Source organism: Zonotrichia leucophrys, chromosome 26 (genome assembly GCF_028769735.1).
Source record: "Zonotrichia leucophrys gambelii isolate GWCS_2022_RI chromosome 26, RI_Zleu_2.0, whole genome shotgun sequence".
Taxonomy (NCBI): Eukaryota; Metazoa; Chordata; class Aves; order Passeriformes; family Passerellidae; genus Zonotrichia; species Zonotrichia leucophrys.
The window spans coordinates 1,150,753-1,164,174 of NC_088195.1; the positions used below are offsets into that span (position 1 = coordinate 1,150,753).

Here is a 13,422-nt window from a genome sequence, read left to right on the forward strand (position 1 = left end):
TCCCGTGCCCTGTGCTCTGCCATGACCCTGCTGGCACAGGCAGGTGGGACCAGCGCAGATGCTCCCAAGAAGGGACTTAATCCAGCCAGGTCACCATCACCCACTCAAGAACTCCACAACACTTTTTTCCAAAGGCAATGTAACAGAAACGTTTATTCGCTTTCTTGCAAAAGTTGACAATATTTAAAAATAAAAATTACAAATAGTCTTACCAAAATTCAGACTCAGAGTAGGTTTAGATTACATATTGGGAAAACATTCTTTATTCAGAGGGTGGTAAGGCCTTGGCACAGATTCACAGAGAAGCCACAGCTGCTCCATTCCTGGAAGTGTCCAAGGCTGGGCAGAGCTTGGAGCAACTTGCTGCAGTGGAAGTTGTCCCTGCCCATGGCAGGGTTGGGAACTTGATGATCTTTAAGATGCCTTCCATTCCGTGATGCTATGAAAACCTCAGAAACTCTCACAGTTTCCTGTTTACATGAGCACAGCACAACAAGTGTGAACCCACCCCACCAAACACTGCCCAGGAGCTCGGCACCCTCTGAGCCAGGGAGGGCTCAGTCCTCGGGGCAGGATTCTCTGCAGGCGCACATGGAACACGATCCTCACCCTCCCCAGACCTGCCCACGAAGTCCCAACCTCCCCGAGCCACAGCCACGAGGCTCCTGGTCAAGGTCTGTCCCAAAGGTTTTATTGCACAACTCGTGCCTGTGCCTCAGGCTGGGCCTTGGCCAAGGGCAAAGCCGCAGCCAGAAAAACTTCAGCACGGCAGTGGCTGTGGCAAAACATCCCAAATTCAGCAGAAGGAATCACAAACACACACAGAACATCCACAGGAGCTCACCTCACATGATTATCAAAGTGATTTCAACGTGTTCTAGTGCCTTTTCAGAGGACTCCATTAAAAAAAAAAACACAAATATTTTAGGCTTTGGAGTGAGTCCAAAGTGACACCACACCACAGAGGTAATTATGTAAACTCATTCATTTTCTGATGAAGGAAAGCTTTCACCATAATCTCGGAAAGAAGCCCCTGTGCTGCAGGAACAGAAGGGAGAAGTTTCTGGAAGTGCTTTGGCCTCGTAATTGGGGAAGCAGAGACAGAAACCCAACCCAGCAGCGCTCTGGGGTGGTCCCTGCAAGGTGACATTGCACACTTGTCTCTGTGGAGCACAGGAGCAAGGCAAGTTTTACCTCAGCCTCTCAACAGCAACCTAGAGAACCATTTTCCCCTTTCCACAGCATCAACAGGGCACTCCTTCTGCTTTCCTAGTGTTCTGAGAAGTTTGAGCCAACTGAGCTGTCCACAGTGCAGTGATTGACCCTCCCCAGGCAGCTCTGCTCCAGAACCTGCCCTCACAACACGCCAGCATTTGATCACAGCTTGGTAAAACAGCACTGAACACCTGCCAAGGGGAACTCAGCTCGTTCCTTGTTCCTGTGCAAGGCCTTGGCTGAGCTGTCTCCCCCCACTGGGGCTCAGTTCCCAACTGTGGGGCAGAGATAAGCAGCTGGAGCATGCCCTGTGTGTAGATTTGGGAGGACTTTGCTCAGAGCACGTTCTGTTCCCTGCCAGGATAACTGAAGGTTCTGAGCATGCAGCCCTGAGATCCCCTCAGCTGCTGGGCTGCAGCTTCTCCCTGTCCCTGCTTTGAGCCAAACACACCTGTGGGCAGCAGGCTCAGAGCCTGCTCCCCAGGACACCCAGATGGGAGCCAGGAAAACAGGGCCATCGTGGACACAAGTGTGAGGGACAACAAGGCCTGCAAGAGCCAAAGATTTGCTGCCAGGAGACTTCATGAAATCTTTTAGGTTGGAAAATTCATTTAAGATCACAGAGTCCAACCATTAGCATTGCCAGTCCATCACTAAATCCATCTTCAGGGGAAGCTGAAGGATGCCCAGAAGCCCCAAGAGTCAGCAATTCCAATTTTCCCCACAAGGCCCCATTTTATTTTCCAGCATTTTAGGACAGCACACAAAAGTAGTATTTAAACACCTAACAGGGAAGAAATGTTTGGCACAAAAATGCCCTGTGCACCTGCTGTGCTGAGGCAAAGATCTCCAACAGACTGTTGGCCAAGTCCCTCCTGCTTCTATTGCCTTTTAAAGCCACAGAGATTTTAGGTTTCCTTGGCTCAGCATGATGGATAATTCCCTCCTCAAGTGGCAGGAATTACCTTTTCAGCTCTGGAAAGCGAAGCCAGGAATTTATTCTGCAGCTTTAACTGAGCACACAGAAAGGGGATGCAGATCCCCAGACTCTGAAGTCTGCAATGTTCACTTGTCTGTGCATGATTAAAGCTCAGATTTACCCCTGTAAAAAATTACCATTTACAACTCCTTTTTGCCCAGAGGCTGGCCAGGAGGTTCTCCACCTCATTGACTTGAATAAATGGATGATAAGAATAAAAGAGGAAAGGCTGGATGCCACAAAACAACAAATCTCCCAGGTCATTTGCAACATGCCCAAGTGGAGCAGTGACTCAGAAGGTGAGCATTCCTCCCCAGCAGTGCAGAAGCTGCTCAAAGCAGGACCTGGAATTTGGGAGTTCTGGCAGTGCTTCACTCTCCTGCCTGTCAAATGAGTCACTTGAATTTCAATAATATTTAAATAACAGCCTGCATCTCCCAGGCAGCAGCAGCAGCCAGCACACTACCAGCACAGCACTGTCATTTCCATGTTACAAAACGTGCAGGTGTCTCCACTCACACCCACCTGCCGGAGCTCTGCAGTTGAGTTTGAGCAGGAAATCATCCACACACAAAACTCCAGGCAGCAGGACACAGGGCCCACAGCAGGAGGCTCAAGCTGCCCTGTGTGCAGCTCACAGGACACTGTTTGTCACCTCCAGTGTCCCCACGGCAGCTGGCAGGCAGAGCACGGCAGCCCCAGGGACGGGCACTCCTTATGTAACAGGGACAAACACTGCCATGCCTGGGAAAGCACAGGGCTGGCGCTCAGGAGTCACGTTTGCCACACAAACAGCTCTGCAAACATCCCCACTCTGGCTGCCAACACCCTGTTCTGGACAGCCCTGTTTGTGACTGCTGCATCCAGGGGCACCTCTGCTTTTCACAACGCCTGGCTTCCCTCCAAGAGAAGGCTTCCCTTCCTTTTCTGTCTCAATTCAGGGAATTCAGCCCATCTTGCTGCCACTTGGAAAGGCCCTGTAGGACACTATGTTCAGAAAATTCTGAAACATTTTGCCTAGACAGCACCAAAAGGAGGATCAAGGGAGCTGAGGCACAAACTGGTTTGCTGTTCCAGGCCAGCGCCCAGTGACCATTTCCACTCCAGCTGCCCTGACCATGTGAGGGGCCAATGTGGAACGTTGGCAGTGCTGTTTGGCACAGTCAGCTGCAGTGGGTACCCAATGTTTGTCACACCACAGACACTTCCCAGCTGTGCCAGGCTGGGGCTCTGCAGCCAATCCAGAGTGGGAAAGTGCTCAACCTCCAACTAACAGAGCCAGTTCTGCTGTTCAGCCACAATCTTTGCAAACAATGCTGCTCAGACTAATCACTTCCCACCACCAGGCAGATGTGTCATTATCTCCCATTCCATTTGCCACTGCAGGACAAGAGCAGGCAGAACACTGGCAGTTACCAGGAGCGCTTTGCAATCAAACAGAATTCAGAGCTGCAAGAGACTGCAGAGAATTTAGTGACCCAATCTGCAAAGCCTACAACTCAAGAACCCAAACAATTCCCACTTTTCCTAGCCACAAACCTGAAAAAGCACTGCCAATTAGCATTGAGATGGCTCTTTCAGGAGAGCAGGAACTTGGCTGCACTTGGCTGGCTGGATGCAAAAGCTGCAAGTAACAGTAGATTAACAGATAGAAAACAGATTATTGGATTTCAAGGCACTTCCTTTTCTAGATTTCTTTTAGCATCATTTTTCAAAAGCACCTTAATAAAAAACTTTTGTAATACACTTTTGAATGAACTGCTCATTATCAGCGAGGCATCACAGACTTACAGAAAGGAGAATCTTTGAGGCTCTCAGATTCCCCCCCTTGCTCCATTAATCACATTCCACCCATTAATTACTCAGCTGCAAACAGCTCACACCCTCTGAGCTCTGCTTGAATCAGCTTCTCAGTGACTTTTCTAACAGGGGACGGGCAAGTCACTGCAAAAGGTGGACACAAGGCACACAGACAGTGGGACCACAGTGCCCAGCACAGTGTGGGGACACAGCAGATGTAGAGAAAAAAAAAAAAAAGCTTCTAAGTACCATATACAAATGGTTTCTAGTGTCCTCTTTGTCCTCTATAAAGAGGTAAAGAAAACAGAGCCCCAAAGGTGAGCTCCTCTCTCCTAATGGTAAACCTGAGCATGAGGCAGAATGAAACACTGCTACCTGCTGCACTAGCACCAGCAACGTCACACGATTTTTCAGGGTGTGTCTTTCTTCTGAAGAAAGTCTTCTACCAGCTGATCGAACTTCTGTGAGGAAAACTGCTTTAGGACGTGTAAGGGAGTGAGTAAATACTGCTCTGCTAGTCCAGGGGCAAGGTGCTCACTGGAAACAGGTGCTGCTCCTGCTGCTCCCAGCTGTTCCCCACTCAGCTCTTCCTTCTCACCCCTGTGAGAAGTGCGGCGTTCTTTTGAGCAGAGAGCTGGCTCACAGTAGTGCTGAGGAACTTTAACATCTGTAAACACTTCAGGTTTCTCAGTATTTTTCTCTGGGGAGTCATAAACAACCCCTCGGGGCACAGAACTCCCCAGGGCTCTTTTCCAGAGACTTGTGGGTTTCTGTCCCCTCCTTCGGCTTTGCTGCTGTCCAGGCTCTTGCACAGGCTTTGAGACTGCAAAGTCAGGAAGCACCTGGGGAGCAGAGCTCAGGTATTCCTGAAAGTAAACCTGGCACATGTCGTCCTTCACAATGGGAATGATGGAGCAGGGTTTCAGCCACTTCACAAACTCACGCAGCTCCTCAAAGGACGAGTGATCTGAGTAGGGGACGAGGTAGATCTTGGGGTGGGTGACCTTCACGGGCCTGCCCGTGGGGATGATGGCAATGGTGGGGTGCTGCGCGTTCCAGGTGACCACCGTGTCCCAGCAGATCTCGGCGACATCCACGGCGCGGATCCAGCCCGTGCCCTCCTCAGCGGTGAACACATCCGGCAGCTCCAGCAGCCGCATCTGCTCCAGGCGCCAGGGGCTCACCACCACCCACGTGCTGAACTCCAGCGCCAGCTCCACCAGCAGCGTCTCCTTGCCCAGAGTGTACACACCTGCCGGGAGAGCAGCGGCTCAGGGACAGGGCAGGCACAGGGGACACGAGCCCTGGTTTGGGCCGTGCTGGCAGGAGGGAGGGCAGGGCAGCACTCACCGATGACCACGTGGTGCCGCGGGTGGGCACGGATGAGGCGGACAATGTGGCGGGTGGCCAGCGCCCGCGAGGGCAGGATCCGCTGGGGGTGGCAGTGCGTGTTGTCCAGGTACAGGCGGTCGATGTGGCGGCCCCTCAGCGCCGGCTCGCCCTGCATGGCGCTCGTGTAGCGGAAATCTCCTGCAAGGACAGGGATGGCAGGGCACGGCCCAGAGAGGGTCTGGAGTTTCCCTCACGGAGGATATTTCAGAACCATCTGGTCACAATTCTGTGCTATGTGCTCTGCGACAACCCTGCTTAAGCAAAGTGCTGGGACCAGGTAACCCACTGCAGTCCCTTCCAACCTAACCCATTTTGTGATTTTGTGATTGTAGGAACCTGCCCTGTACTACCTGTGTAGAGGATGGTGCCAAAGGTACCCTCAAAGAGGAACATAACGGAGCCAGGGCAGTGGTTGGAGTCGATCAGCGTCACCGTCACCTCACCCACGACATGGCTCTGCCCCACCTCCAGCGGCCGGATCCAGCACTTCGGCACCTGCAGAGGCCAAGGTGAGGGCAGGGTAGGGCAGATGACAAGGACTGGGACAAGCACATGGGGATGCCCAGGCGATGAGGGCAGAGGAGGGCGGGACACACCTACCTGCAGGCGGTGATGCAGGAGGCGGGCGGTGAGCGGGGAGCAGTACAGCGGGCGGCTCCAGGTACTGGACAGCCCCACCGTGTGGTCCGAATGCATGTGGGACAGGAAGAAGAGGCGAGCACCGGCCGCCTTTCGCAGGCTCCAGAAGTCCACGGCGATGGGGGTCCCGGCCAGCACCGTCCCGCTCATGGTGGGCGAGGATCCCGCTCCCCTCACGCCGGTTTTGGCGGGAAGCGCCGCGCACGCGCAGGCGGGGCGGGGCGGGGCCGGGCGCCAGGGGCGGGGCGGGGCGGTGTCATGCGCGCGGGGGTCACGTGGGCGGGGCGGTGGGGCTGGCGGGCGGAGCGGCACCGGCACCGGGATCTGGGAACGGAACCGGGACCGGGATCTGAGAGCGGGACCGGGACCGGGACTGCGATTGGCACCGGGTCCTAGGACTCGGAGTGAAACCGGGAGCGGCGCTTAGGAGCGGACCGTCGCGGGGCCATGCCGTACCTGGGCGGCGAGGAGACGCTGCGGGAGCTGCGGCGGGCGCTGTCGAACCCGCACGTGCAGGCGGACCCGGCGCGGTACCGCGGCGCCGTGCTGCGCGTGATCCGGTACGGCGGCCGGGCGGGCCGGGCCGGGCGGGGGGCGCGGGCCCGCACCGAGCCCCGCTGAGCCCCGTGCCCGCCCCGCCGCAGGCTGATGGCGCAGGGCGCCGACGTGTCGGGGCTGTTCCCGGAGATGGTGAAGGCGGGCGCGGTGCCGGACGTGGTGCAGAAGAAGCTGGTGTCGTTCTACGTGCGCGCCCAGGCCCCGCTGCAGCCGCAGCTGGCGCTGCTGGCCGTGAACTCCCTGCGCAAGGACTGCGCGCACCCCAGCCCGGCCGTGCGGGGGCTCGCCCTGCGCACCATGTGCGGCCTCAGGTGCGCTGAGTCGGGGCCGGACCGGACCGAACCGGGGCTGTCCCCGGGCGCCGTGCCCCGCTGACGGCCGGCTGCCCTCCCGCAGGATGCCCGGGATCCAGGAGTACCTGCAGCAGCCCCTGGTGAGCGGGCTGCGGGACAAGGCGTCCTACGTGCGCAGGGCGGCCGTGCTGGGCTGCGCCAAGATGGTGAAGATGCAGGGGGACTGCGAAGTGGGTGAGTGGCTGGTGGCCGTGGGATGGGGACACGCTGGTGATGTGTTTGTGATGTGCATTCAGCCTTCAGGGCTGTCCTGGGGTCCATGTGCTGCCCCTGTGTTGTCGTGGCTGTGGGGCAGAAGGAGAGAGAAAGTGGACGGTAATGAATGAAAGACTGAGGAAATTGCAGTGTGCCAGCAGATCCTGATGGCCAGAGCTCTGTGCTTTGCAGATGGTGCTCTGGTGAACGAGCTCTACAGCCTGCTTCGGGACCAGGACCCCATTGTGGTCGTGAACTGCCTGAGGGCCTTGGAAGAGATCTTGAAGAAGGAGGGAGGTGTCGTCATCAACAAACCCATTGCCCATCATCTCCTCAACAGGTTTGCTTTCTTTGGCATTAAGATGGTGCTGGAAGCTTGTCTTGTTCTCACGTTTTCCATGCAGAGAGGCAGCTCCTGGGGGACATAAGATGTTCCTGCCCTCCCTGACTGGTGCCCCTGTGCCCCTGGCAGGATGCCCGACCTGGACCAGTGGGGGCAGAGCGAGGTGCTCACGTTCCTGCTGCGCTACAAACCGCGCAGCGAGGACGAGCTCTTCGACATCCTCAACCTGCTCGACAGCTACCTCAAGAGCAGCAGCCCCAGCGTGGTGATGGCGGCCACCAAGCTGTTCCTGGTGCTGGCCAGGGAGTACCCAGATGTGCAGGCAGATGTGCTGGTGCGGGTGAAGGGCCCGCTGCTGTCTGCCTGCACCTCGGAGAGCAGGGAGCTGTGCTTCACCGCGCTCTGCCACGTGCGCCAGATCCTCCGCAGCCTGCCCGGCCACTTCAGCAGCCACTACAAAAAGTTCTTCTGCTCCTACTCGGAGCCCCACTACATCAAATGCCAGAAGATGGAGGTGCTGTGTGAGCTGGTGAACGATGAGAACGTGCAGCAGGTGCTGGAGGAGCTCAAGGGTTACTGCACTGACGTGTCGGTGGAGCTGGCGCAGGGAGCGATCTTTGCCATAGGTGAGAGCTCGGCCTTGCCCTGGCTGCAGCCCTGCACCTTTCAGGGGGCTGTGCTCTGCTCAGGGTGCCTGGGCAAGCACCACGTCACTGCTCTGTGCTGCAGCAGCCTGCCCAGGAGTGGTTTGTGTCAGAGTGGTTCTGATTGTTCCAGGAGTCCTGGCGCTGAGCTGCTTCAGGTTGTGCAGAAAGTCCTTGAATCTCATGGTGTGAGGAGATGCTCTAGAGAAAATTTAATTTCATCTTGTAATGAGCCTTCTAGCGTTCAGTGAAGCTGTGCAAGGAGTGGAGAGCTCTGATGCCTGCTTGTCCTTTGAGTTGTAGTGGGGGCAGAGTTCAGGTGATAGTTTTGGTTTTGTGAGCTTTAAAAATAGGCAAATTATTACAGTATTCCTAAGGAGAAAGGTGGGGATGATAAAATGCTTTTTTTAATGTATTACATTTAAGGAAAGTTCTAAAATCTTCTGAGGCGTGGCCTCAAGCAAAAGAACATGTCCCTGGTGTGGAGAACAAGCTCATTTGGCCACACTTTCAGAAATAGTAGTCAGCAAGGAAAGGAGAGAGACTGTTCCTTTAAAGAGAGTTTGTGATGAGTAGCTGGGTTCATGACTCCTGTTTCACTCAGACAGAAGGTTGATTTTTATGTCTTTTTGGCATCCTTGCAGCCAATATTGCCAGGACATACACAGAGCAGTGTGTGGGGATTCTGACAGAGCTTCTGGGGCTTCAGCAGGAGCACATCACCTCAGGTAACCATGCTGCTGGTTCATGCTCTCAGGAGGTGCCTTTGCTGGAGCTCCTGATCCCAAACCCAGAGGCACTTGGCTTTCAGCTTAATTGGTGGAAGTTTTCCAGGTGGGATGAGTGGTGTAAGGTGTGTTCCTTCTGCAGGAACTCTCTGTGGAAAAGGAGATGGTTGTAGCTGTGCTCATGCTTCTTTCTGGCTGCCACCTGCTGACTCAGGAGTGAGGGGCTCAGCAGAGATGTTATAGTGTCTGTTTGAGAGCCAAGATGATTAATGGATCTTTTAAATCTCTGTGATTTCTGTTCCTCACATAACAGTCTGATTCAGTTGTGCCCAAGCTTCCTTTTTTCTCCTCTGCCCTCAGATCCACCTTCACATCACTGCTGTTCCTGCTGTTCTCTTTTAACTGCTCTTGCTCTCTGATTTGAAAACCACACAGTTGCACTCAGCTGTTGAATTCCATCTCAGGAGCTGTTTTTGTGTCTGAGTGGGCAGCAAAACCTTTCAAGTTTTGACCTAAAGTTCACCAGCCTCATTTCGAATTGGGGTCAGCTTTAATTTGTCATCCTAACCTCGTGTGTCTGAAGCATCATGAGTCAGAGGCTTTTTAAAGGCTGGCAGTGGCCAGAAGAGAGGCTGCTCTCCAGCAGAGGAACAATCTGAACTCTCAGTGCTCTATTTTAGACCTGGTGCAGCTTTGCTCTGACAAATGCAGTGCCATGGGATTGGGAAGGAGGGTGCCTCAAATCACAGGCTCAGGCAGGGCACTGACCCTCCAGGCTGGGATTTGCAAAGCCCCTTGAGTGCAGGGCTTTGAGATTATTTTTTTCTTTTCCCCAGTGGTTTTTATGACTCTTGGGGGATGCTGATAACTTGTTTTCCTTGCAGCTGTGGTCCGTGCTTTCCGGGACCTGGCCTGGCTGTGTCCCCAGTGCACAGATGCCGTGTGCCAGGCCCTGCCAGGCTGTGAGGACACCATCCAGGACAGCGAGGTGAGGGGGAGGATGGACAAGGACTGTCCATCTTCCCTTTGCCTTGAGAGTGGGGGCAAAAATCAGAAATCCTCAGGTTTGATCTCCCAGCATTTCCTGCCAACGCGTGGCACACAGCAGCTGTTTGCTGGTGTTCCTGTGCTTCCCTCAGGGCAAGCAAGCGCTGGTCTGGCTGCTGGGCACCCACGGGGAGAAGATCCCGAACGCTCCCTACGTCTTGGAGGACTTTGTGGAGAACGTGAGGTCGGAGTCGTTCCCGGCGGTGAAGATGGAGCTGCTGACGGCGCTGCTGCGGCTCTTCCTGGCGCGGCCTGCCGAGTGCCAGGACACGCTGGGCAGGCTGCTCTACTTCTGCATTGGTGGGTTCCCCGTGTCCCCACAGCTCCCAGGGGCCTGCTCTGGCTGTGTCACCTGGCTGGGTCAGCGTCCTGGCTGCTTCCAGGTGGTTCCATGCCTTAGGCTGCTGCCTGGCCCCTGGCTGATGAGTGTGGAGTCATGGCATCAGAGTGAAGGGACCTTAAAGATCATCCATTCCACCCCCTGTGCTGAGCAGGGACACCTTCCCTGTCCAGCCTGGCCTTCCAGGGATCCAGAGGCAGCCACAGCTTCTCTGGGCACCCTGTGCCAGGGTTCCTCACAGGGAAGAATTCCTTCCCAGTATTAAATCTGAAACTCTCCTCTTTTAGTTTAAAGCCATTCCCCTTTGTGCTTTGGCTGTCTGCCTGTAAGCAGGCTTGCATTGTGTCCCTGAAAGGCTGTTTTTAATAGTTTAGTGTATAGTTTAGTGTCAGTGCTCAGGGCAGTGTGGCTGAGGGATTCTCCATGGGTTGCTGTCTGTGTTCCAGAGGAGGAGCAGGACATGGCCGTGCGCGACCGAGGGCTCTTCTACTACCGCCTTCTGCAGGCTGGCGTGGAGGAAGTGAGGAGGGTCCTGTGCAGCCCCAAGTGTGACCCCTCCCTGGGGCTGCTGGGGGACCAGAGCAAGCAGCCTGTCAATGCCTGGGCCCTGGAGTTCAACACTCTGGCCACAGTTTATGGCAGAGAGCGCTGGGCGCTCGCCACCGCTCAGCAGCCTGTGGAACCCTCCTACTCCTGCTCTCCTGCTGCTGGCTCCAGGAGCAGAGACTCAGGTGAACAGACCTGCCTCTCCTTCCTCTGGGAGCCATTCTGCCTTTGCCAGCAGAACACAGAATCCCAGAATGGTTTGGGTTGGAGGGAGCCTTGAAATTCCTCTCATTCCACCCTGTGCCATGGGCAGGGACCTTCCACTGTCCCAGGTGCTCCCAGCCCTGTCCAGCCTGGCCTTGGGCACTGCCAGGGGTCCAGGGGCAGCCACAGCTGCTCTGGGCAGCCAAGACGCTCTCCCATATGGGAGGAAGGTCAGAGTGCTTTGGGAGTTTGGTGTGCAGTGTGTGGCTGGTCTCTCACTAGCCCAGGAAATGCTGCTGGTGGCACTGGGATTCCTGTGCTCCATCCAATGGGCTCTGTGGAGCTGGGAGCTGCATCTCACCAGTGTTTGTGCTGTCATTTCAGAATCCCTGGTTTCTGAAAGGGATAAGGATGTCCTCGAGGTCCATCCTGATGCTCCAGTGTCGGAAGAGAAAGAACTCCTCGAGGCTCATCCTGATGCAGGCAGCCTAAGCTTGATTCCTGATGTTTCCCTGAGTGCAGAACAGTTTGAGAGGAGCTGGCTGAGCCTGGACACGAGCTGCCAGCTCTGCCTGCCCTGGGCTGGGCCTGTCCATGCAGACACCATCCAGACAGCCCTTCGTGTGGTGCACATCCACACCATCGCCATGAGCAGAGCTGGAGCCCAGCCCTGGAAAGCTTATCTGAGTGCCCAGGATGACTCAGGCTGCCTCTTCCTCACTGAGCTCCTGCTTCAGGCAGCAGGTTCAGAGCTGCAGGTCGCGGTGAAGCAAAGTGAAGCAAAGCCAGAGGCACTGCAATCCTTCATCTCAGCCTTGAGGACAGTGCTGGAGGCAGTGGCTGGGCTGGAGTCATGACTGGTCCCTGCTCCCAGCAGGATGCATGCTCAGAGCACAGCAAAAGTTGATTTCTCTGGCTCCTTTTGCCATACCCAGTGTTTTGTAGTTTTAAAGTGCAGAGTTTCCAGTTCACCTGGGAAGCCTGGGTGCTGTGGGGGGAGCTGGGGCTGGGGAGCAGGGCAGGGTGAGGGGCTGCCCTCCCCTGGGTCACTCTGCTGTGACTCACAGCATGGTGGCATCCGTGCTGGGTTCATGAGGCACGAACATCACCGATGGAAACAGAGCTGAGCAGAACTCAGGGCTGTGTTTTGGAGAGGTTTTTTCCTGAGAAATATAAATAATTAAAAAGAAAAGCCCAAACCAAACACCAGAAGCACCAGGATTCTGCCACTTCTCTCACATTAAGAGGAACAGTGCAGTGAGAAGAGAATATTTCAATCTTGGCCCCCTTTAGATTTGTTTTAATTTGCTGTCTGATTTCAGTGGTAGCTTTGCTTGGGGGTGAGCAGAGCTCTGCTGTGCCAGAGGAGGGCAGGCAGGGGACAGCCTGCTCACTGGAACCAGACAGATGTGGGTTTTTAATTGAAATGTGTTACTGAGGTGAGAATTGCCCTCTCTGAAGTTCCCCCAGCTCCTTGATTGAGGGTGAGGTACACAGTGAGATTGATCTAGCAGGGTTTAGGGTACTCTGTGAGGAGCACAAGCTGCTTCTGCCCGATTTCTTGTAATTTTTGGTTTCTGAATGACTTGATTGTACCCTCAAATAGCACTGTGCCTTCCATGCACTTCACTGACACCCTGTCACTGTTACACACACTTCTGCCTTTCCTAATAAAAATGTGAATCATTCTTGGCTGATTTCTGGAGTTTCTTGTTCCTTTTACCCCCAGGGCTGTGCATGGGGTGATCTGTGGATCAGGGCAGCTCTGTGCCCTACAGGGCGTTTCTCTCTGACCCTCCTTGCAGCAAAGCTTTAAGGAGCAACTGGGCAATAATTAATCTCAGTCTCAAATGCCAAATTACTGTGAAGGGTGAACCTGCAGGAGGACTCAAGGGCAGATCACCAGTCAGCTGCAGCAGTTGACAGTTCCCACAGCTGTGTTGTGTTCCTGCCCTCAGGGAGGGCTGATGTGGGAAACACTCAAACTTCCATCCCTGGAAAGTGTCCAAAGAGGGGTTTGGAGCAAGCTGGGATAGTGGAAGGTGTCTCTGCCCATTCAGATGAGCTTTAAGGTCCCTTCCAGCCCAAACCATTCTGGGATTCTACGTTAAAAAAAAGTGTGAAGGGGAACTGTGCATTTTCCATGCTGTTTTATGGACTCTTCCAGCCACATTCCAGGCTTGAAGCCTTCCTGGTGAAGCAAAGCCCTTGGGATGTGAATGGGCCACAGTTCTCACCCCTGGGTACCCCTAGCAGTGATGGCTGAAGGGATTTATTGGGATGGTGGTGGTGTCCAGCACGTCCCTCCCCTTGTCCTTGCTGCCCACCCCGTGCCAAGTGGGGCAGGTTTGAGCAGAGGGTGCCAGGGCCCCGTGCTGTGCGCTGTGCTGTTTGACCAGGATTATCTGCCACGCACTAATTTCCTCTGGGGCCGTGATG

General features: G+C 55.0%; 2 protein-coding genes across 2 annotated transcripts; one reads left to right on the forward strand and one right to left on the reverse strand.

Annotated features, from left to right (window-relative positions):
• Positions 1–165: 165 nt before the first annotated feature.
• Positions 166–6,175, reverse strand: DCLRE1B (DNA cross-link repair 1B). Its single transcript, XM_064732944.1, has 4 exons — positions 5,987–6,175; positions 5,737–5,881; positions 5,345–5,524; positions 166–5,246 (listed from the first exon to the last, which is right to left on the reverse strand). Exons 1-4 carry the CDS (start codon positions 6,173–6,175, stop codon positions 4,405–4,407), a joined length of 1,356 nt encoding a protein of 451 aa, XP_064589014.1. The 3' UTR covers positions 166–4,404.
• A 157-nt stretch (positions 6,176–6,332) lies between these two features.
• Positions 6,333–12,674, forward strand: AP4B1 (adaptor related protein complex 4 subunit beta 1). Its single transcript, XM_064732943.1, has 10 exons — positions 6,333–6,585; positions 6,670–6,894; positions 6,980–7,110; positions 7,324–7,471; positions 7,604–8,100; positions 8,763–8,846; positions 9,731–9,834; positions 9,986–10,193; positions 10,680–10,964; positions 11,368–12,674. The coding sequence occupies exons 1-10, from the start codon at positions 6,473–6,475 to the stop codon at positions 11,838–11,840; spliced, it is 2,268 nt and encodes a 755-aa protein (XP_064589013.1). The 5' UTR covers positions 6,333–6,472; the 3' UTR covers positions 11,841–12,674.
• Positions 12,675–13,422: the final 748 nt, after the last annotated feature.

Coding starts and splice junctions, on each gene's coding strand:
- DCLRE1B (XM_064732944.1), bottom strand. CDS start 6,175: ATGAGCGGGACGGTGCTGGCCGGGACCCCCATCGCCGTGGACTTCTGG. Junction 5,525..5,736: donor TGGCACCATCCTCTACACAG/GTAGTACAGGGC, acceptor CTGTCCTTGCAG/GAGATTTCCGCTACACGAGC. Junction 5,247..5,344: donor GCGGCACCACGTGGTCATCG/GTGAGTGCTGCC, acceptor CTCTCCCGGCAG/GTGTGTACACTCTGGGCAAG.
- AP4B1 (XM_064732943.1), top strand. CDS start 6,473: ATGCCGTACCTGGGCGGCGAGGAGACGCTGCGGGAGCTGCGGCGGGCG. Junction 8,101..8,762: donor GGGAGCGATCTTTGCCATAG/GTGAGAGCTCGG, acceptor GCATCCTTGCAG/CCAATATTGCCAGGACATAC. Junction 10,194..10,679: donor GCTGCTCTACTTCTGCATTG/GTGGGTTCCCCG, acceptor TCTGTGTTCCAG/AGGAGGAGCAGGACATGGCC.